The following is a 23,676-nucleotide window of genomic DNA, read 5'->3' as shown; positions in this document are numbered from 1 at the left end:
ACTCCACCTCTAGAAGTTTATCTCATGTGAAAAGTGAAACAGCAGGTGTGATGACGTTATACCAGTGGACATCTTTGAGCAGCGACTATGTGTTCTGAGTGTTTGCTACACTAACAACTTCGGTCCTGACAGCAACCCCATGGGGAAGGTCCTGTCACTTTCTGTTTTGCAGATAGGAACCTGAAGCACAGAGTGGTTGAAGCACCCAAGGTCCCAGAGCTGGTGCATGGCAGAGGAGTGAAACCTGGCTGGTTTGGCCCAGGGCCCTCAGTCTTAACACTGCAGTATCTTGCCTCCTGTTGCCGCAGTGTCTATTACTGAACAGGCTGGGAGACAGCCCAGCCCAGTTGTTCCTCAGTAAAGACTGGTTAGGTAAATTATGGTACATGCATATAGCCCATAAGGAAAGGGAGGTCCACTCTGTATGCTGTGTTTCATTAGTTCTCAGACACATGTTTTTACATTTTAACACCTCTAAGACCAGGATGCATCTGACAATTATATTTGGTAACAGTTTTTTCTTAGTGGTACATAAAGTATCAGTTCAACTTAGAGTCAGTTAAACAGAGTGTATGGAATGATTTTAGTTTTGTAATTTTGCAAATTTTCTTCTTTGAAAATAAATTATCTTTGGATCCAGAAAAAAAGTTACTTAGAATTGTATGAAGTACTTGATGTGTATCTGATTTCTGAGGCTGACTTTGTTCTTTCTGACCACAGGGACTTCTCCACGGCGTTCTTTAACAGCATCCCACTCTCAGGCTCCCTGGCAGGCAGCATGCTATCCTCTCACAGTAGTCCACAGCTGCTGCCACTGGACGCCACTACCCCCAACTCCTTCGGCACCTCAAAGCCTTCCACAGAACCTGCGGCAGCAGCCGGCACCAGGCCTGCGGGCAATTCTGTCAATAAGGACAGGTGAGTGGGCACCAAGGCTTCCTCCTGTCCCTGGGGAAAGTTTGGGTTTGGACACAGTTCCAGGGACACTTCATGGCCCCTTCAATAAAAAGAAAGAAAAAAGATGCTCGATTTCAGATGAGGGCCTGCTCGGAAGGGAGGCCTTCATTCAGCTGAGTCTGATGCACAGGGCTGTGAGGACTCCACATCCTGGGGGAAGAGCAGTCCTAGGATTGGGCTCCTAAGGGTGGGAACCAGCCAGGGGCACGTCACCTGCCAGCGGATCAACTCACCTTCTGGCAGGTCTGCGCTGGAGGTGGCTTAGCCTCCACTGCCTTGTTGGTAGCGTCGCCACACCAGCCATCTCGGGCAGAGCGCCAGTGTGCTGGGGCAGGGTCGTCTTTCACTCTCAGAATTACGTTTGCTCCAGGAGCCTTTGTCTGCACCAGCCATTACCTGGAAACCAAGTTGGAAGTCAGTAAGAACCAGAGGAGCATGAATAAGAGCCAGGAGCCATTCCCTCAGTGAACATTTACCCAGTACCTGCCCTGGGTTACACACTGCGAGTGCCCAGGCATCCACATGGGGTTGATTGGTGGGTCCTTGTCCCTAGAGAGAGTGTCAGCTGGTGGAGAAAGGGGCAAACACAGAGGCAGAGGGGTGGCTCCTCGGGTCTCCTGTGTGGAAATGGCTAGCCATCCAAAGCGGGGGAGGGCTCGTTGGGCAGGTCTCAGGAAGGGTTATTGGAGGATGCCCTACCCAGGCCCCGTATAGGCCACCCCGGGGAAGGGTTAGGGGACAGCAGCAAGAGCAGAACCCCAAGTCCCTGAGGAGTGTCAGTAAAGGGGGGAAAGCTGGGCTTCGCTGCTGAATCACATACCCTGGGCTTCTCCTTAGAATGGAGACACAGAAGGCTCTGGTCTTGCACCTTAGACAGATCACTCCAGGAGGCACTGGTGCCCAAACATAGCTGCCACCCAGCTAAACTACTGTTAGAGTGATTCTCCATCGGTGGGGACAGGGTCTTGTGTGGGCTCGATCCCAGTAGGGGGTGTGGGCTCGAGGTTGATTGGTTTCAACCTCCACAAACAGATACCCATGGCTTTTTCCATATGATTGGTTACAGCCTCCTCCTTCCTGAGCTCTGATGTCATGGTCATGGAGGCATCACCAAGTATCAAGTGTCCCGTGGCTGAGGGAAGTGTGAGGGTAGATGGGAAGAGGAGATGGAACAGCTTGACCAGTTAGAAAGCCCCAGATTTGCAAAATGTTTCAATAGTTGGTCCTAGAGTTCCCTGGAGAGGAGGAGAGGCTATCTAGGATACCTGCCAGGCATCTGGTATCGGGTCCAGTCCGGCGGTTGGGAGGCCCAGTGGTTTGGAGACCCAGTGTGAGGGATGCAGATGACCACAGGGTAGCTAGCAGGCTCATGCTTGGGCTCTCCTTTCTCAGAGGAGAAGGCAAAGGCTGTGGGATGGACACTGGGAGGAGAGTGTGAAGAATGTGAAATTGTTACATTGAGGGGCCACCGGGGCAGGAGGTTGAAAGCCAGGAATAGACAGTGGCTTCAGGACCCCAGATGGGGCTTTTCTCCTAGGACCCATTGTCAAAGTGGGAAAAGCTGGTGGGTGGAGTGGTATGGGTGGCTGAATTCAAGTTGTGGAGATTGGGCCGTATGGTGAGCAGAAAAGGGTTGCAAGAACCACTTTCTAGGCCTCGTGCTAACCCCCGAAGCTCTCAGAACAGTGCAGTGGGGCAAATGTGAGTGCATTCTCCGATAACCGAACTTGGAGAATTTTTTTATAAATGTTTACTTTTTTCATATTTACCATTTTTATTTATTGATTTGGTTTAGAGAAATAGAAACATTGATTTGTTGTTCCACTTTTTATACATTCATTGGTTGCTTATAGTATGTGCCCTGACCGGGGATCGAACCCACAATCTTGGTGCATTGGGACACGCTCTAGCTACCTGGCCATGGCAAACTTCCAGAATTTTAACATGTGAAAATATTTTTAAAATAGGAGTAGTACATCGTACCTCGAAATTTTTGTGTTTTTAGAAGTTTTATATTTGTGCCCTTTCACTTGGCTCCAGGTAATGTAAATCCCAGACTCCCAAATCCCTGACGAATTGTGCTTGACATGCTCTCCCATCTTCTTCCCCACCCCAGCGTGAACGCTACCTCGGCTCCTGCTGCATCATCCCCCTCTGTGTTAACAACCCCATCCAAGATTGAACCCATGAAAGCGTTTGACTCCCGGTTCACGGAGCGGTCCAAAGCCACACCTGGTGCTCCTGTCCTGACAAGTGTGACACCGACGGCCGTAGAAAGGTAGGTGGTGGCTGTGGGGCTCAGAGTGACCAGGTGAGTGCAGCCTCAGGCCAGCAGTGCAGCGTCCTCTCTCCTACCAAGCAGCTTGCCCTCCCTGGGGGAGCAGGCATCAGTCTCTCTCTGTACTCAGGAGCCCCTGTTTCAAGGAGAAAGGAGCGGCTGCTCCAAGTGGGACGGTTGCTGGAAGGAGCATGGGGGTGGACAGAGCAGCTCTGCACAAGGACATGAGGGCAACAGCATGGCAGCTGGGCAGTGTGGGAGATGTGCTGAGAATAACTGTGTGAATGGAGCCAGAGTTGGTGTGAATGTTCGAACCGAAACCAGAAGTCCTCACCTCCTTTTTTAATGTTGCAGTTTTGGGGGATTTTATTGATAATTACAAGTTAATAATCATATGGAAAAAGCCATGGGCATCTGTGTTTGTGCAGGTTGAAAGAGCAGAACCTTGTGAAAGAGTTGAGGCCCCGGGACCTCCTGGAGAGCAGCAGCGACAGCGATGAGAAGGTTCCTGTGGCCAAGTCCTCCTCCCTCTCCAAGCGAAAACTGGAGCTTGAGGTGGAAACAGTGGAGAAAAAGAAGAAAGGGCGACCTCGGAAGGACTCACGGCTCATGCCCATGTCTCTGTCTGTCCAGGTGAGGCCAGCAGGTCTGTGCTAGCTTCCCCAGCCCACTTGTTGGGTTCAGCGCTGGAGCTTGCTTGTGCCCAAGTGGGAGAAGGGAGGCCCTGCACAGCACAGTGTGCCTCATCAGTGTGGGAACCGCTGGTTAGCATGGAGGCACACTCCCCCTCAGACCTGCTCTTGACCTACCCAGAGTCCTTGAGCAGCTCCTTGACGTTGCCTACCTCATCTTTCGAGTGGGATCACTGGAGCAGATCTGTACTGTCCTCCCAGAGAGGGTGGAAATACCTGGGGAACTGGCCCGGGCTTATCTCTGGGTGACTCGCCTGTACCTGACACTGCCCGACAGTGCTGGGAGGGGCTCAGGGACATTTCTGCTCTTGCAGTCCCCAGCTGCTCTGACCGCGGAAAAGGACACTGTGTGTCTGTCTGTACCAGCGCCTACACTGAAGCTGCCCATGCCGGGCCCCCAGAGAGCATTCACCCTCCAGGTGAGCCGGCCGCCTGCCTCTCCCTCACAGCGTGTTCTCTCTCTCTCTCCCCAGCCCCACTCCTTCCCCAACCCCCTGTGTAAACCCTGAATTGTCAGAAACAGGGCTGTTGCCCAGTGGTTCTCCATCATACTCTGAGGGAAGTTGTAGTTGATCATGGCAACCACCAGTCTTATTAGCAAGATTACTAGTCTGTTCTCCAGGAGCCCCTTCAGGCCCTGCCCCCACCACCACCACGCTTCTTTCTCTGTGGCTTTGCCCTCAAAGTCCCTGCCGCCATCTTCTGAATGGCCAGCTCCTTCCAGAATTGTCTCAGGAGTCCCTTCCGGAAGCCTCCTTCGTTCCACACTTGGTCCCAAGCAGCCTCAGACTCAGTGCCCATCGGACTGTGTGGTAGTGGTCTCCCTCCCAACCAGCCCACTGGTCCTATTCATTTTCCTGGGCCCAGCACAGAGTTTGCATCAGGGCTCTTTTAACCATGTGCTTGTTCAAAACACAGTTTTTTTAAATATTATTGTAGAGTAAATAATCCTTTATATGCAGAGGCCCTGTAGTCACTAGTCTAGCACCCATGCCAGACCTTTGCACACCCAGTCACTTCATGCCCTTTGTTCCTCAGGTGCATATCAATAGGAAACCCTTTCAGACTCCATATGCAGGTCATTTCTCACAGGCTGCACACGGCCCCAACCCAGGCTGGTCCTCATGGGGTGTCGGCCTTTCCTGCCACAGGTCCTTCTGAGCCTAAGAATAGGGACCCACATGCTTTGTTCTTGTTGCTGAGGTGAGCAGAGGCAAGGAGCACAACCCCCTCTCCCAAACTCCTCCAGCTTCCCCTGGGGGTTTCACCACTGAGTGCTGCTTGGAGCCCTTCTTGGTTTCTATATGGCCCTCTGCCCCAGGTAACCCACTTATGTGGCTACACAAGTGCAAACTGTTCAGCCATTCTGCCTGGTTTTTCATACGGATTGTCAGTCATCTCCCCATACACAAAAGACAAAGTTGAGCCCATTGTGGAGCCAGGGATTGAACTAAGTGCTTTCATACATATGCATGCGCTTCTAGGGACACTCCCGTGAGGTTGGTTTCAGATGAGCAGACAGAGGCTCACTACCAAAGGAACTAGAGAGGATTTCGGGTTTTCTAGACTTTTCCTCGGTTATTACCAAGCACTGTGATCTCTGAAGACGTTCAACTAGGAGCCACGTCTCACCACCAGCTGTGTCCAGCTGGCTATGGGCCTCGCTTGCAGTGTGCTCTTAGACAAGCCACATGCCTTCTCTGCATGTTTCCTGTGAAAGGAAATGGTAGGGTTAGGAAACTCTGGAGTCTCTAGCTCTAACACCAGTTCTCTGCTCTGCTACACGGAAAGAACATTGTGTTTGCTTTCCTCCATTCAGGTGAGCTCCGACCCCTCCATGTACATTGAGGTGGAGAATGAAGTGACAGCCGTGGGGGGAGTGAAGCTGAGCCGCTTGAAGTGTAACCGGGAAGGGAAGGAGTGGGAGACGGTACTCACTAGCCGGATCCTCACTGCCGCCGGTAGCTGGTAAGGGTGAGGGTCTTCGCCTAGCCCAGCATTTCATGTAAAGCAAGCACCACGTGTGTGTTGTGTGGTGCTGATGCACTGCCCCCCAAGTGCTAGCTCCCACAGAGACTGCAGGTCTTGTCTGGGCTGAGTGTGTGCAGCTATCACCTCGGTCCCTGCACACCCAGTGAAGTTGGCGTCATTACCTCCATGGTGCAGCTGGGAAAACGGAATCCTAGAGGCTCACCCATGCCAGGATCTTCACCCAGGTGTTGTGATTCCCTTGTCTGGCCAGACTCCTGAAGTCTCAGGTCCCAGGCTGAGCTCTGCCTGGCTCTGACTTGGGCTGGTTCTTTCTCTAGATCCCAGATTTTAATCCAAGGAAGTCAAGATAGATTTCTGACTGTCCCCCCTGAGTTCCCAGCCCGCCCCTTTCAGATTCTGCACTTTGAGGGGAGACCTGAATTCAGTGTTAGTCACACAGGGTCTCACAATGGACTTCTGGGCCTCTATCCTTTGAAGCTGTCCCTGTATTCACCCCTACCCTAGCCAGAAAGGCTTTCTGAGCACACAGCTGGCGTCCCTTATGGAGACACACTTTGTCATTCCCACACTTCTGGCCTTTCTTGGCAGAGACCTTCTCAGGACTAGTCCAGCTAGTTGTAACCAGTAGACTGTTGAGTGGACACTGTTTGGCCTCACATGACAAGGGAGGTGTGTTTTCTGGGTCACCATCAGTGGTCCTCTGAAGCACCCCCCGTCACAAGTTAACATTAGGGTGAATTCGGAAAAGCTTGAGCAGCCTAGTGGGGGAGGAGAACATAGTCTCTAATGAGAGATCTCAGTTTTGTCAGCCCTGCTGTCCCACCCTCCCCCAGTCCTACTGGCCGGCCCTCTCCCTGCCTCTCCTGCTGCTGCACCCACTCAGGCTCAGGCCCAGGTAGAAGGAAGGCTCTGTGCCTTGGGGCTCCTACCTCTGCCACAGCACCTGATCGTCATGACACCTATCCCCTCTCTGCCTTCTCAGTGATGTGGTATGTGTCGCCTGTGAAAAGAGGATGCTGTCAGTGTTCTCCACCTGTGGTCGCCGCCTCCTCCCTCCCATCCTCCTGTCATCCCCAATCTCCACGTTGCATTGCACAGGCTCCTACGTCATGGCGCTCACTGCTGCGGCCACGTTATCTGTCTGGTGAGAGACAGGCCTGGGGTGAGGTGGGCTCCAGGTAGGGCAGGATAGGCCTGTATAGGTTCCTCTTCACTGCAGGAACAGGGGAGGCAGTGGGGGAAGCCACCTAGCAGACATGCCCTTGGGCCCTGCTGGCATGGGGGTCTTTACAGGCAAAGAGACCCAAGCAGTTGGACACTGCTTGTGATGGCCACCGCACATGTGTGTGTACGTGGGGGGGAGGGGGCAGGTATACAAGTGGAAGTGGGGCTGGCTGCCTACCCCTGCTACCACTTTTATAAGAGCAAACCACATGACAAAACACAATGTGCCAGGGTCCAAAACACAATGTGTGGGTTCATCAGAATGGGATCTCAGCTGCCACACTGTGACCACGCTTCTCCCAAAGTGGGATGGCATTAGCGACAAGCCCCACAGCTCTGTTGCCTGCGCCCTCTGCTACAGCCTCGTGTGGAGAAAGTAACCTGGCTCATGGGGAGCAGAAGCCTCTTGTGGCCCAGAGCTCCTCTCGGGGAGGCCGGGGCAGGGTGTGAATAGAGACCACAGAGCAGGGGCCTGAGCACCGCGGCGCACTTTCAGGCATTTGCTCAGATTGGAGAGTAAGCTGCTTCTTATCTCCCTCCTAGGGATGTTCACAGACAGGTGGTTGTGGTAAAAGAAGAATCTCTACACTCTATCCTGGCAGGTAACCGGCGATGGGCTGGCCCTGGTGCCCTGATGAGGGAGGGGACAGGGAAGCTCAAGTCCCAAGCTCCACTCAGCCTAGACCAGTGATGGCGAACCTATGACACGTGTGTCAGAGGTGACATGCAAACTCATTTTTTGGTTGATTTTTCTTTGTTAAACGGCATTTATGTATCTAAAATAAATATCAGAAATATAAGTCTTTTTTTTACTATGGTTGCAAATATCAAAAAAATTCTATATGTGACACGGCACCAGAGTTAAGTTAGGGTTTTTCAAAATGCTGACACGCCGAGCTCAAAAGGTTTGCCATCACTGGCCTAGACAGAGAGCCAGAGCCAGTCTCTTGGCTCAGCCCAAGGTACTCAGTGTGACAAGGGGTCACAGTTATGTTGCAGGGAGATGCACCCTCTCTGGGGCGCATTTCATTGGCTCCCTGTGTGGTGACAAAGAACCTGTGGGTGGTGGTGAAAACAGCACTCACAGGGAAGATACTCCCTAGTTGCTGAGTCAGCGTTAAGGCACCTGTTTCTGGGACTGGGTGCCATGTTCAGATTCCCCTTGGTGCATGTGCAAGCACTTGCTGATCAGAACACACCCAGAATCCATTCTTATGGTGTCTCCCCAGGAAGTGATATGACGGTGTCACAGATCTTACTTACACAGCATGGAATCCCAGTTATGAACCTGTCCGATGGAAAGGCCTACTGCTTTAATCCGTCACTTTCTACATGGTAAGCAAGCCACCCTTCCCTGGCCCTGCCCCAGAGGAGGTGTCTGTCCCAGGTGGTAACAGGTCATGTGGTACTTGCTCCTCAGGCCTGCCTGGCTTGGCTTTTCCTGAGAGTTGGGCCCTGGAGTAGAGGTCACAATGACCGCTTGGTCTCCTCTCTGCTGGAGGAGACAGAACTCAAACCCACCTGTATAGGCCCTACAGTCCCTATTAGAGGCTGGAGGCCCACAGCCTCTCTGCTCTCAGAGCCCGTGTACAGGGGTGCTTTGCTTTGTCTGCTGAGATCACTTTGTTTGGAATAGGCACTTGAAAGTTCTTATGGTTGCAAATATATGTTTCCAGCCTGGCTTCCTTAGCCATCATCAGCATCGGTGAGTCAGCTTCACAATACCTTCGCCAGCACATAGCAGTTTTTGAAGTCCAGTAGCAGTTTTGACTTTGTAAATTAGTAAGGTTGCGCCATTAGCAGATGCAGTGGTCTGTACCTTTCCTCCACCCATTTGGAATTTGGAGCCCATTTTTTTTTTTAATATATTTTCTTGATTTTTTACAGAGAAGAAGGGAGAGGGATAGAGAGTTAGAAACATCGATGAGAGAGAAACATCGATCAGCTGTCTCCTGCACATCTCCTACTGGGGATGTGCCCGCAACCAAGGTACATGCCCTTGACCGGAATCGAACCTGGGACCTTTCAGTCCGCAGGCTGACGCTCTATCCACTGAGCCAAACCAGTTTCGGCATGGAGCCCATTTTTATATTTGTAAAAATCCTTTCTACATCAGAGATCTCAACCCCAACATGTAAACTGTGTGCATTGTATACCAGCCACTCTGAGAAATTCTTCTGCCTGCACCTTTTGGTCCCTCAAACCCAAGTTCTTGTGGCATTTCTCTGTTCAGAGTTGCCAGGCACCAATTCATCCCATCCTGAGATCTCTTTCCTGAGTTAAAAAAAAAAAAAGAAGAAGAAGAAGAAGACACTCCCCGCTGCCTGCTCTTTCAATTGCAAGATGTTGTGTATTATTTTTTTTTAAATATACTTTATTGATTTTTTTTTTTAATATATATTTTATTGATTTTTTACAGAGAGGAAGGGAGAGAGATAGAGAGTTGGAAACATCGATGCGGGAGAAACATCGATCAGCTGCCTCCTGCACATCCCCCACTGGGGATGTGCCCACAACCCAGGTACATGCCCTTGACCGGAATCGAACCTGGGACCTTTCAGTCCGCAGGCCGACGCTCTATCCGCAGAGCCAAACCGGTTTCGGCAAGATGTTGTGTATTATTATGTGATTACTGTAATAATGGAAACAAGCCGGGTATTTAAGAAGGAAAATGTTGGCCCTTTGTATTTTGGGCATGTTTACAAAGGCACCTGGCTGTCTTTAAAGTGCGTAAAGAAAGTTTTCACAAAGATGTGAAGTGTGTGGAGAAGATAAAGAGCTGACTGCCTCGGATGCTGTGGAAGCACATGAAGGCTGGATGCTGGCATTCCTCGAAGCTTCGAAGGGCTGGGCCACGTGGACTAGACCACTTCACACGTGGGCCTCCTGGCCCCAGGAGCCTTGTCAGTGACCTTCCCTGTCATTAATGTTCCCTTGTAATGAAAGCTGTCTGTGAGAGACCTGTGGTGAGAATGCAATGACCCTCAGCCTTCGCTGGTGTTCTGGTAACAGGTCTGTGGTGCTTGCTCCTCGGCAGCCTCACTGCCAGCCTACCCTGCTGGACCTCCTGGTTTCTGAGCTCAGCTCCTGCCTTTACCTCCCCAGGAACCTGGTTTCTGACAAGCAAGACTCCCTGGCCCAGTGTGCGGACTTCAGGAGCAGCCTGCCTCCCCAGGACGCCATGCTGTGCTCGGGACCCTTAGCCATAGTCCAGGGCCGTGCCTCCACGTAGGTAACCCAAGTGCCGGAAGAGGTGACTGGGTTGTGCAAGTACAGTCCCACGCAGGCCAGCTCTCTGATTGCTGTCCCCTGTGCTCAGCTGCTGCTCAGCACAGGCAGACTGTAGGTGCCAAGAGTTTGGGGCCCACATCAGATAATTTCTCAGGGTGCTGGATGCAAGCCCTATTACTTCAGGGCCCAGATGCAGTTTGAGGTGCCACAGGTCATGGGCACTCATGTATTTTGGTTGGGGGTCTGTTACCTCAGGGATCTAAATGGGAGGTACAGAGCGGGGTACACCTGGGGTGCCAGAGCATCCAGGACGTCTGCAACTGAGACATGGGGATGGGTAGGCCAGTGTGGAGCCTGACATCTGCCCCTCTGCTGGCTTCTTGCTGGTGTCCTGGGGTGCATGGTGGCAGCCTCCTGCCCACACAGTACCCACTGCCTCATGATGTGTTTCTGCAGTTCAGGGAGGCAGGCGGCCCGGCTTTTCTCCGTGCCTCACGTGGTGCAGCAGGAGACGACCCTGGCCTACCTAGAAAACCAGGTGGCAGCAGCACTCACCCTGCAGTCCAGCCATGAGTATCGCCATTGGCTCCTCCTCTACGCACGGTACCTTGTGAACGAAGGTGAGGTCCCTGGTGGTTCCTCCATTCTCCTGGGCCCAGCTCAATCCCTGTCCCAACACAACCCTCCTAAAAGCCTGTGAGTCAGGGAAGAGGTACAGTGGCCTAGGGCTCCCTACATTCCTTTCTCCCAGTCTGCCATGGTCATCCAAGAGGCCCTAGCCTCCAGTTCCCTGTCAACATGATGCACCCTCAGCCTCCCCACCCCCATCTCCTAGCCTGAGCTGTGATCAGGCTCAGCAGGCATCCAGCCCATTACAGGCTCCCAGCCCCTGAAGGAAGTGTTCCCTGAGGGCCAGCAAGATTGGCAGCAGGAGAGGGTGAGGGCAGAGGATATGTGGAAAGACATGCAAATGTGATGCTCAGACTTCTGTTCTTCCCTCACACCCTTGGAGCCTCAGTGGTCAGTGACCCCAGGGAGGGTGTCTTGCAGCATCCAATGTGCTTGCGCTCCTCTTCCTTTTCGTTGCACCCCCACATGCCCTGGAAGGACTGGCCTGCTGTCCAGCACCTCCCCTTGTCCCTCTAGCCTAGCTTTCCCTGCCAGGGCTCTCAGCACCTGCATCTTCTTCCCAGTATATGCCCACCCACACTTGCACTGTTGTTCAGCAGAAAGCAAGGTGTGTTACAGGAAGTGACCATCCTGTTCTTAGGGTGACCTCCCAAAGCCTCTCATCCTCTCTGCTAGGCAAGCATGGAGTCCGCCTTACCATTCTTCCTTCCCCTTGAACATGGCCTCCAGAGATGTGGCCTGGGAACTGGCCCTCCCTAAGTTCTCCCTGTGTCATCATGCAGGTTACTGAGCAGCCTCCCCCACAGCCTCTCCTGGCCTTGCTTTGCTTTTGACATCACCCTCTCCATTTTGTTTATGATTTAGAGGGTAAAAATGAAGTCTAGAAAAGACAGAAAAAAAAGGTCAAACCTCTACAAATTTTATTCCCAGAATTTGTATATCATGTTTCCTCTGATGCAACTACATGTTCTATATACCTTGCAATCCTATATAATCCTATATAATAAAAGGGTAATATGCAAATTGACCAAACAGCAGAACGACTGGTTGCTATGACATTCACTGACCACCAGGGGGCAGATGCTCACTGCAGGAGCTGCCCCCTGGTGATCAGTGCACTCCCACAAGGGGATCGCCGCTCACTCACCCACAAGCCGGCCGATGGCTGGCTAGCGAGCACAGCAGCGGTGGTGGTGGGAGCCTCTCCACCTCTGCGACAGCGCTAGACAGCGCTAAGGATGTCCGACTGATGGCTTGTCAGACATCCCCTGAGGGCTCCTGGACTGCTAAAAGGCACAGGCCGAGCTGAGGAACACCCCCCTCCCCCTCCAAGTGCATGAATGTCGTGCACCGGGCCTCTAATAAATATATATATTATACACACACACACCTCTGAGGACAAGCATGACTGACCAACTCGAAGCCCCTCTCCCTTCCCCAGCAGACTCTAGTAATGAGTTTGATATTTACTCTCCAGTCTGTGTGGCCGCCCAGCATGTGTGGTCACTGGCATTTCTAAATATTCAGTCTTCGCAAGCCCTCCCCCCTTTTCTGGGATGCTCCTCACACCCCATTCTGCTAGGGAAATGCCTCCTCTGGCTCCTCCGGTTTCCTTCATTCTGGCTGTTGATCAGGACTCACCCTGATGCCCTGCATAAAGCCACTGCCTCCTCTGGGGCCTGCACCCATTTGTGAAATCACTTCTGCCGCTCGCTCCTCTTCATCTTTCACGTGTCTGTTCCAGTGTCCATACATAAGTCACCTCCTCTCTTTATCCCTTGCTTCCTAACTGTAAAAGGAGAACTCAGGTTTTAATAGGAGACCCCTTTCCTTGAAATTCCTCATATTCCAGCTTCATCCTCTTATTTCCACTCTCATCTTTGGGTGATTTCATCCATTTCCTGTGGCTTCAGCTGCCCCTGGTGCCTACAGACTCCAGACCTGCCTCTAGCATTTCTGGCACACCACTTGGCTGTGCCCATAACCCTTGACTTGATAGGCCCATGCCTACTTCTCCTGTCTCTGCTTAGTCACCACCTCCTCAATCTAAACTCATCCCCTCGCCATCTCTTACCTGCTGACCCTGCTGATCTCCTCTCACACTGGCTGCCAAGATGTCTTCTCTCAAATCTAACTAGCCCTCTCCCCTCCTTCTACAATTTCCCATAACCTTGGGGGGTCCATCCCAAAACTGGCCACATCTCATTTTTTCTTGTTGGCCCAGCATAGAGGGGCCACTGCATGCATTGTCAAGGGAGTAGGTGAGTGAGTGAGAATCTGTCATTATGAGTCTCAGTGCCCCAAACTGAGAGGCATGCAAGAGGCATTTTGCCCATCATAGGCAACACAATAAGCCTTTGTTCAGTCTGTTTTGATATACCCAACAACTTAGCATATTCTTGATTTTTTTATTTCTTTTTGTAATGTGTTCCTATTTCTGTTTTGTTTTGTTTTGTTTTTGTTCTTTTCTTTTTTTCTGTAATTAGGGTTTGAATACCGACTCCGAGAAATATGCAAGGACTTACTGGGTCCGGTTCACTACTCCACTGGAAGCCAGTGGGAGTCAACGGTAGTGGTAGGTGCTTCTTTCATTCTTGCCACAAGAATTCTCTTGAAAAGTGAAGGTGGAAATTTAAAAAGTAAGCCAAAGTGCTTTGGAATTCTTCCTCAGTAGATGTCTACAGCACAATGCCTTGGGTCCCAGCATCAGTGAGCAGGTGAGATGCCTGCACTGCACAATCCAGCAAGAGCTGGGCCCTCAGCATGAGGCCTCAGGGGGTTCAGCCATGCACTTGTGCTAAGGAAAGCTGCCTGCGCAGAGCTGTGGGTTTTGTTCAGGAATGAAGGTGAAAGATCCTTCCCTGCCCTCATGGAGCTTGCAATCTGGTAGGGAGGCAGATAAAAGCCAGTGGGCAATTTAGTCAACAAGAAAGGTTTAGACATGGATTATGCTTAGAAGGAAATGAGCAGATCAGTAAGACAAGCATGCCTGGGGAAGGTGACCAGGGAAGACCTCAGAAGAGGACTTTGAGGATGAGCCAGCTCTGCAGAGCCCTGGGGAGAGTTTCCTGGTGGAGGTGGTAGTACATGCAAAGAGGACTTGGTACATCGAGGCCACTGTGACTGAGACATAATAGGCAGAAGAGAGGGTAAGAGATTAGGCAAAAGAGGTGAGCAGGAAACAGATCATGGAAGCCTTATGAAGATCCAGAGTTTTCGTCTAGGCAGCGGAAGTTATTGAAGGATTTTACACAGATGTGATGTAAGCTGACATAGAAGACCAGTCAGCAGAGGTGACATGAACTAACATAGAAAACTGGTCAGGCCAGACAGCGTGACTCAGTGGTTGAGCATTGACCTATGAACCAGGAAGTCATCACAGTTCAATTCCCAGTCAGGGCACATGCCCGGGTTGTAGGCTTCATCCCCAGTGTGGGGTGTGCAGGAGGCAGCCAGAAATGGTTCTTTCTCATCATTGATGTTTCTCTCTCTCTCTCTCTCTCTCTCTCTCTCTCTCTCTCTCTCTTCCTCTCTGAACTCAATAAAAAAAAATATGTTTTTTAAAAAAAGAAAAGAAAACTGATCAGGGCTTGTTTTTTGTGGGGGGGTTTTTGTTTTGTTTTTTCAAAAGTTCTGGCAATAGATGCAGGTGACTTGGATCAATATGGTGGCTATCAAGAGGGAAAAGAAAACAGATTCAGGATGTGTTTTGGAGGCAGAACAAAAAAAGACTTGGTGTGTGGGTGGTTGGATATGGAGTAGGTGAGGAAAAGAGAAAAGTGAATGTGTGGTCTAAGGTTCTTTTAGCTAGCGTATTGATTGAATTGAAAAAGGAGCAGGTTGGTGAGGAATGGGAGAAGTTGTGGGTCCAAGAGTTAGCTTCAGTGCTTCATTCAGTCACTGAGCAAAGACTGATGGAGCACTTTCTCTGGCCAGGCGTAGTCTAGGCACAGGGCAGGCAGCAGTGACTAAGGCTGACGGGGGCCCCACCTTTATGATCTTCATTCTTGTGGAGAGACGCAGATTCAAAACAAGTGAACAAGTACATTCAAAGTGTTGGGTGGGGGTGGGTGCCATGGAAAGAAATATATATAGGGCGGGGATAAGGGAGTACTGGCAGGATGCAATTTTATATATTGGGTGATCAAGAAAGACCTAACTGACTGAGCAGAGACCGGAAAAGGTGAGAGATGAAGCCCCACGGATATTTGGGGAAAGAATATCCAGGCAGAGGGAACAGCAAGTATAAAGGCCCTGAGGTTGGGGTTGGGCGTCTTGCAGCATAAGAGGAACAGCTGAACAGAGTGGCAGTGAGAGAGTCAGTCTCACGAGGTTCTAAAGACCTTGGTGTATACTTGGCCTCCTCTACTTTTTATTCCCTTTTTTAAAAAATATTTTTTATTGATTTCAGAGAGGAGGGGAGAGGGAGAGAGAGATAAATACCAAAATTGAGAAAGAACCATTAATCAGCTGCCTCCTACATGCCCCCCACTGGGGATCGAGCCCACAACCCAGGCATGTGCCCTTGACTGGATTTGAACCCGGGACCTTTCAGTCCACAGGCCAACACTCTACCCACTGTGCCAAACCAGCTAGGGCTCCCTTTTTATTGTGTTACAATAGATCTTAATTTGGTTGGCTAAAAAAATCTTAGAGCTTTGAAGATATTATGCTGTGCCACAGACTTTTATCATCCACTGTTGTTGCTAAAAACTGCCAGGAATCTGATTTCCATTGTTTTGTAAATTATTTTGGGATGATCCTTACTTGGTGTTTTGAAGTTTCACAAAGCTCTAAGTCTATGTCGTTCATTCATTCTGTGTATTTTCCTAGGTTCTCTTTGATTATATTCCATTTTCCCCATCATGAGAAATATAATATCCTCTTTTTGGAATCTGTTACATTATTTTTATAGTTTCAGTTCTCCCCATATTTTCAATTTAGTCTTTTATCTACTTGAGCATCGTTCTACTATGAGGAGCCCTTATAGATCTGTTTCTATTTCCTATAAATATTTCTGCTAGTTCTCATTTATATTGTCTTACCTCTTTATGTGCCTGGTTGGTTTTGACTGTCTGCTAGACTTGGTATTTGAATGATTATTTGTAGAAGTGTTTTGAAGCCTCAGTAATGTTACCTGCTTTACAGAGCACTTTTATTTGCTCTTGGCCCTAGCCCTACAAGGCTCCCTCAACCAATTCAGGGATTGAAGTCTTCTGGGCTACCTGGGGACTCAAAGCTGGATACTGATTAGTGCACGGACTGGTTTACTACCAGTCTACCCTTATTCTAGAGTGCATTTCTTTGGAGACTAGCACAAAGGAAGGGGGATTTATCAGGGACCCCACTTTTCATGAGTCCTATGCCCCTGCTTTGGTCCCCCTAAGCCCTCAAGTCTAATAGTTGCTCTGCTCAGCCTCTTCCTCATCAATGAGTGTTCCCAAGCCCTAGTCAGTTTGGCTTAGTGGATAGAGCGTTGGCCTGCAGACTGAAGGGTCCCAGGTTCGATTCCCGGTTAGGGCACATGCCCGGGTTGTGTGCTCAATCCTCAATGTGAGGTGTACAGGAGGCAACCAATCAATGATTCTCATTATTGATGTTTCCCTCTCTCTCTCTCTCTCTCTCTCTCTCTCTCTCTCTCTCTCTCTCTTTTTTTCTCTCTCTCTCCCTCTCTCTCCCTTCTTCTCTGAAATCAATTAAAACAAAATAATAAGTGTTCCCAAGGCAAAGGTGTTTCTCTCTGGATTTTTACCTTCTCCACACTCCAGCTCAATCCACTAGCACTTGAGCTCTCTGAGGTCTGTTTCTCTTTGTCCAGCTTTGTCCCCTTTCTCAGTGGGAAAGGTTTTTCTGAATTCCCTATAAGAACACCTCACCTCTAGGCAGGCTGATGGGCTATCTGCTGAGGTGGGAGACAGGTAGGCCAGTGCCCAACCAACCACTCCTGTGGGCTTCACTCTGGGATCCTTAGGGCAAAATGTCAGCAAGAGCTCTACGTAACAGTTCTCTGTCACAGCCTGAAGGTAAGCCTTCTAGGCCAGTGTGGTGCAGGCAAAAGGGAGCACAGACAGGCCACTGATTCATGGCCATGCACTCTCCCTGCCTCCTCCTCCCGGCTGGTGGTTTTTGCTATCTCTAAGTGGGATGCCTTATTAGGAATTTGCCCAGGAGAGTCTGTGGCTTCCTTCCTAGGAAGCACTGTCAGTGTGGTCCCACTTGCTTTTCCTGTGAACTGCTTAAAATAGCTGGTCTGCTCATAGTGCGTGGGCAAATCCATGACAAAATTTCTAGAAATTGCTTTGTGGGAATTCTTATATATTAGGGAAATTACTCTTTGTGATATGAGCTGCTAGTATGCCTCCAAAGATCCAGTCTTCTTTCCCTCAAGGATCAAGACTCAGTGTGCATAGGAGGGAGGTGGGAACAGAGGGTTGGCACTAAGCAGCCATCCTTCAGGTGCCTGAGCCTTGTGCTCACCACTGTCTCCTCAGCCAGGGCCTGCTGTTGGAAGCCCCTCTGCAAAGGTCTTCATTGTAGGACCTGTGTCATTGGCCAGAGAGAGGGTGATGAGCTGTTTCCAGGCTGCTGCCTGAAACAGTGAGGAGCATCACCTATTACTGAGCCCTGGGTAGGAGATGATACTTGATGGCTGTTGGTATTGAAACCAGCCTTCAGGCCAGGTAGATCCTCTTGTAGCTTGACCCTGGTGCTATAGACCATCTGAAATTTTTACTTTGCTAATAGCAGTTTATTTGATATCCTTTCATTTTCTTTTTCTTTTTTTAATACATTTTATTGATTTTTTTACAGAGGAAGGGAGAGGGATAGAGAGTTAGAAACATCGATGAGAGAGAAACATCGATCAGCTGCCTCCTGCACGCCCCCTACTGGGGATGTGCCCGCAACCAAGGTACATGCCCTTGACCAGAATCGAACCTGGGACCCTTGTGTCTGCAGGCCGACGCTCTATCCACTGAGCCAAACCGGTTAGGGCTCCTTTCATTTTCTTAAATAGAGTTTTTCAGGTTTCAATTTAAATTTTTTTGTTGTTTTTTTAATTTCTTGATGATTTTTTTAAATTGATCTCAGAGAGGAAGAGAGAGATAGAAACATCAATGATGAAAGAGAATTGTCATCAGCTGCCTCCTGAACACCCCACACTGGGGATGAAGCCCACAACCCAGACATTTGCCCTGACCAGGAATTGAACTTTGACTTCCTGGTTCATAGGTTGAAGCTCAGCCACAGAGCCACACCAGCCAAGCCCAAACATTTTTATTAGAGACCAGAGAATAAACATTTCAGGCTTTGCAAATCCATATGATCACTTACAACTACTCAACTCTGCATTGTAGCATAATATCTAAACAAATAGGTAGGTATGTCTGCATTTTGATAAAATTATTCACTAAATAGTTAGGATGTATTTGGCCCAAGCCAATTCACAATCTACATGAGATCTGTTATTTTGTTGAGGTTTGCTTTTAGAGCAATTTTTCATATTTCCATGTGTGCCAAAGAAGAATTTGTGTTCTCTAGTTCTGAGTGCCTTAATGCCCTAATGGTCATGTTTACAGAATGTTCGGTTTGAATTACCTGAATTATCTTTCTGGACACATCCCTAATGAAGTGTGTATTAAAATCTCCCTGTAAGCGTAGTTTTGTCCCTCTCTCCTGACTTTCTCTTTTTCCAAAGATGTTTTTGTTTCAAAATCTACTTTGATAATTGTAAAACACACACTTTTATTTACTAACATAATCTTTCTCCATCTTTAACTTTTAACATTTCTTTATCCATGTTTATGCGTTTTTTGCCAACATCATGTGTCTGGCTTCTGTTTAATCTGACAAGCTGAGGATTTTTTAATCACAAATTGAAATAATTTATATTTTTTGTTTACTTTTTTTTTAAGACCAACATAAACTTTAGCAAGAGGTTGATCACATTACTTTTCATATCTCTTTTAGCATCATCTCTTTATTTCTTCTTATTTTTGAGTACTTTCTAGAACATTTTCAGGGTGGATCTTTACTGTGGTAAACATTCTGAGGTCTTACAAGCCTAAGATTATCTTTTATTACATCCTCTTATGTAAATAACTGCTTAGCTGGATGAAAAAGTAGATTATGAGTTTTCCCCCAGTATTTTTAAAATACTATATTGTGCCTCTTGGTGTCTCTTCCTTTGTAGGTGATATGCTCTTGTTTTTTAGAACTTTTCAGAATTTTTTTGTGTTTGATATCTATAGATTCTGTGTATTTCATTCTAATGTATCTAAAATACCTTTTTTTTTTTTCATATCTTCATCAGCACTCAATGAAGCCTTTCAACCTAAGGCAGTTCCTTTTTCTTGAATTGTGTGAAATCTATCCATATTATTTCTTCAAATATTTCCTTCTCTCTTTTGTGTCTCTCTCCTGTGGGATTCTTGTGGATGTTGGGCCCATTTCCAGACTTCATCTGCCCTTACTTTCTCTTACAGTCTCTTCCCTTACAGTTCCCCTCTGCATGCCTCCCTGCTCGAGCACTGGCTGCTCTCCATCTGACCCACTGACTCGGTCTTCAGCAGGGTCCGTTCTCCTGCTAATTCCATCTCCTCAGCCACGGTACTGCTCAAACTTAACCCCTACACTTTGTTCTTTTCTGAAGTTCTTTGTGTGGTTACCGTGCTGCTGTAACAGCTGGGCCGTCTCCTCTGACGGTCAGTATTTCTGGTTAGTGGCTTTCCCTTTGCAGCAGCTGTGCTCCTCGGGGTTCTGTAGAGTGGAGACCCTGCCTGGCAGTGCATGTTGCAAAGGGGCCAGGCAGACCTTGGTGCCAGTGCACCCAGGCATGGAGGAGGTGTGGGCAAGAGCCAAGGGCAGACCGTCCCCCGGGACTGTAAAACCAAAGCCAGTCATTGACTCCCAGGTGCCACCTCACCCCTGGGCTTGACCTCAGACCCCTGGAGAGCATATGCATGAGGGAGCAGCCCCCCCTCAGGTGGCCATCTACTTGTCTCTCTACCCTGATATTCTACTTGCATCCACCTCTGGAAGGCCAAGCTACGGTGGTCACTGAACAGTGCAGTTGAAGGCTAGTGGTGACTGTGCCCGCAGACTTAAGGGGCACAGACCCACCCTGGTTTTCTCTGTAGTATCCTTGCACTGTGTCCTTCCCCTGCACCCTGCCACCCACCCACACGCCCAGGTCAGCCTTTCAGCTCTCCCAGGGCTTCTTAGCGTGCAGAGAAATTTTTCTCATCCATCTCTGGTTTCTCCAAGGGGTCCCTAGGGGTCAGATGGGCAGGCACAAGGGTCTCTGTTAGGCCAGGAAACCACCCACAGTCTAGGTCTCCTCACTGACACTTGCACTGAGCCGTCATTTCTGTGCCCACAGGGTCTACGGAAGAGGGAGCTACTGAAGGAACTGCTGCCAGTCATCGGGCAGAACCTCCGCTTCCAGCGTCTCTTCACCGAATGTCAGGAACAGCTCGACATCCTAAGGGACAAGTAGCCTGCCCACATCTGCCCCAGCTGCAGCCAGGGCAGGGCCACCTCTCACCTTGTCAGGCTATAGTAGGACAAGGAGACACTGGCAGGAGGTGGTCTGTTGCTGCTCCCGTGGAAGGAGGCAGCTCTGCCGGCAACTCGTCCCTCTGTCCAGGACCCCCATGCCGAGCAGGGGCTGGGGCTCCGCCCTGCTGCCCTGGGATCAGCGAGGCACACCCAGACCGACCGTCTTCAGCACGGTCCAGAGGTGGACACTAGCCCCTGCCACTGCAGGTGCCGTGCTGCTTCAGCTATGACGAATGAGCCATTTGTGAAGAGAGAGCCCTGAGATGTATTAGTGTATTATGCAGTCAGTAGACTGACCGAGACCTATGTAAAAGGAAAGACTATTCCAACACAAAGACTATTTTTGTACTAGAATTTGCTAACTTGTAATACGGAATTTTCCTTTTGGCCAATAATCAGGATTTCCCTATAAGTCACTTGAACATTGGTTACTTGTAGGAAAAAATTTAAACTCTAATTATGACAGCTACATTGAAAAATAATTGTACTGAAATTAACTTGTCTATCTTCATTTGGTTTTAATTTTTAAATGTTTGTAAAAAGAGACTGTTTTGGGGGGATAGGGCAGAGGGTGGGTGATTTCTTTTGTAAGTGTAAAATAAATGAACACGCATTGGATACCAAATCATCCTGATTTCCCCTGCCTTTCCTTCAACTTCCACCCTTCTCCCACAACTGTGGGTCCCTCCTGAAACGGAGCGTGACAACATCATAGCCAGAAGGGATCTCTGATGTCATCTGATACCACCACTCCCACCCCAGCCCCTCCTTCTGGAAATTCATTTCTCAAAGGGGAGGTCACTTCCCTCGTCATACAGCATCTTAGACAGAGCTGGGGCTCTCAGGCAGTCCACCTCGCATGATTCTTCTTCCAAACCAGCCATCGAGGTCCTTGGTTCTGGCTGGGCTGTGCCCCAGGTCCCTGATCATGCTGGGCACCAAGGACTGTGGCAGACTTGCTGATTTCATGGAAGGATATCAGTAAAGACTCATGTTTTCTGAAGTATTATATCTGGAAGCTGAGAGTTTCTTAGAAAGTGGTCTAAGAAGCTGACCCACAGCAGAGGAGAGAGCTAGAATGACAGAATCTTCAAATTTGGTGAGGGCTGAGCACCTTCACCCCTGGGTCATGGACCTCATTGTCACCTCCCTGCCAGCTGTGTGTGATCCTGAATCTGAGGAAGGAGGCCTGGACTCGGGATCAGAAAGCCCAGGCGACTCTGGCCACTGGCACCTCTCTGACTGCTTCCCTGCCTGGAGGCCGTCTACCTGCCTGTCTCATCTGTCTGGTGGCTGGATGAGACCCAGGCACATATGCATGCCTGACATGGCCAGCACACAGGCGGATATGGGCATAGACACCTCTAAAGCCAGGCTGCAAGTGTGAACTTTTCTTCAAGGAGTAAGGAAGCAAAGATGCTCTGTGGCCAGGCACCTCCCTTAACAACTCTGCAGTGAGACGTTGAGAACTTCGGGCCTACAAGCTACACATGGCTGAAGAACTGACAGGCCTGTCTGGGGTCTGAACCAGCAAAAATCTGAGCCTTACTTTTCAGCTGTCAAATGGAGCTGAGGTTAAGAAAACATGGTTGTGAGAACTAACTGGGATCATGTAGGCAACATCCTGGCACTTGGCAATGCTCTGTTGAAAACTTGGGGCAGTCAGTGTTTTTACACTACTATTTGGACAGGAAGACAAGAAACAAAGTTGGAGACTTCTGCTTTCAGTCGAGATGAGTAAGGGGCCCAATTGTCCCTCCTGTCTGAAACAACCAAAGGAACAAAATACATGGAACAAATTACTGGTCTTAAGACACTGGTTATCAGAAAACAACGGACAGTGATCCCTGGGAGATGGAAAACAAACAAGATGAGCCCTACGACTGCAAAAACTGACCCTATTGTTAGATGGTGGGGCTACACGGATGCTGAAAGGGCAGTCTGCAGAGGTACTACAGGGAAACCCATTTTAATTTGAACGTGAACAGTCTATTCTCTTAACATTTTTGGCTACTAGACTGTAAAGCTATTGTGCAGATAATCGCATCATCGCTGTGTTGTTCATGGTAGAAAATAGCCAGTGAGCAACCTGAAGCATTCAAGAACGATAGCGCTCACTCTGTGGGAGTGCCAACGCAGAATGCCAAAGGCGTCCCCTTCCCTGGCAAACATCTTTCATGCAGCTGAGCCATCTGCATTCAGAAGGCATGTTCAAGTGGTCCCTCTGAAATCAACTGGCCGCTGGGCAAAGGTCTGGCTTCTAGTGATGGACCTGCCACTATTATGTATTCTTGTGCAATCACAAGCAAGCCAGGCGACCCTCAGTTGGTCATCTGCTGCTAGATGCGATCTTTGCAGACTCTTCACACTGATATTCTGACACAGTATTCTCTAGAAATCCTATCAGCCATGAAGGATGTTTCCTAAAGGAGCAGGTGCTGAGCCTGGGGCAGGAACACATCAGTCACACACACACATTTGGAAGCCGCCTTTTAGTTTTGGGCATATCTTTTTTTTTTTTTCCTTTTTTTTTTTAAATATATTTTATTGATTTTTTACAGAGAGGAAGGGAGAGAGATAGTTAGAAACATCGATCAGCTGCCTCCTGCACATCTCCCACTGGGGATGTACCCGCAACCCAGGCACATGCCCTTGACCGGAATCGAACCTGGGACCCCTCAGTCCGCAGGCCGATGCTCTATCCACCGAGCCAAACCGGCTTCGGCTTGGGCATATCTTTGACTGAATTTTAGAAATTGTCCCTGAACCCACCGGCCGGTGTTGCTCAGTGATTGAGCATCGACCTGGGAACCAGGAGCTCACAGTTCAGAGCACATGCCGGGTTGCGGGCTTGATCCCCAGTGTGCAGCATGCAGAAGGCAGCCCAACGATGACTCTCTTCATTGATGTTTTTATTTCTCTCCCTGCCTTTCTGAAAAGTGTCCCTGAACCCAACTGCCCAGAAGTTGAGGGGATTTCTGCAGAGATGCAAGGCCCTAGGCAAGGGCGGCCGGTGACTCAGTTTACCTCTCCTGAAAACCCCATCACTCCCCGAACTTGCTGAGGGCAGCCCACACCTGGTCTGGCGCCCAGGCTCACCCGCAGCAAGAGCAT

The 23,676-nt window shown here is 49.4% G+C and overlaps 1 protein-coding gene across 2 annotated transcripts in view; it reads left to right on the top strand.

The window, feature by feature from the left end:
• Nucleotides 1-21,190, top strand: part of HIRA (histone cell cycle regulator) — a gene marked incomplete at its 5' end in the record, with an annotated part of 63,317 nt that extends 42,127 nt beyond the window's left edge. Inside the window, 12 exons of one of the 2 annotated variants that reach the window (XM_081114129.1) lie at nt 721-918; nt 3,074-3,235; nt 3,664-3,868; nt 4,242-4,346; nt 5,747-5,895; nt 6,902-7,063; nt 7,687-7,745; nt 8,373-8,478; nt 10,249-10,371; nt 10,831-10,994; nt 13,491-13,579; nt 20,384-21,190. In XM_081114129.1, the coding sequence (XP_080970255.1) occupies nt 721-918; nt 3,074-3,235; nt 3,664-3,868; nt 4,242-4,346; nt 5,747-5,895; nt 6,902-7,063; nt 7,687-7,745; nt 8,373-8,478; nt 10,249-10,371; nt 10,831-10,994; nt 13,491-13,579; nt 20,384-20,500 (1,639 nt within the window). In that variant the 3' untranslated portion in view covers nt 20,501-21,190. The remainder of the gene's footprint in view (nt 1-720; nt 919-3,073; nt 3,236-3,663; nt 3,869-4,241; nt 4,347-5,746; nt 5,896-6,901; nt 7,064-7,686; nt 7,746-8,372; nt 8,479-10,248; nt 10,372-10,830; nt 10,995-13,490; nt 13,580-20,383) is intronic. The other variant, XM_081114128.1, reaches the window with a different exon arrangement.
• Between the last annotated feature and the right edge of the window lie 2,486 nt (nt 21,191-23,676).

This window comes from Myotis nattereri, assembly GCF_964212035.1.
Source record: "Myotis nattereri genome assembly, chromosome: 19".
In the NCBI taxonomy this organism is placed as follows: Eukaryota; Metazoa; Chordata; class Mammalia; order Chiroptera; family Vespertilionidae; genus Myotis; species Myotis nattereri.
Note: the sequence above shows the minus strand (reverse complement) of the source record. Positions and strands in the feature narration are given on the sequence as shown.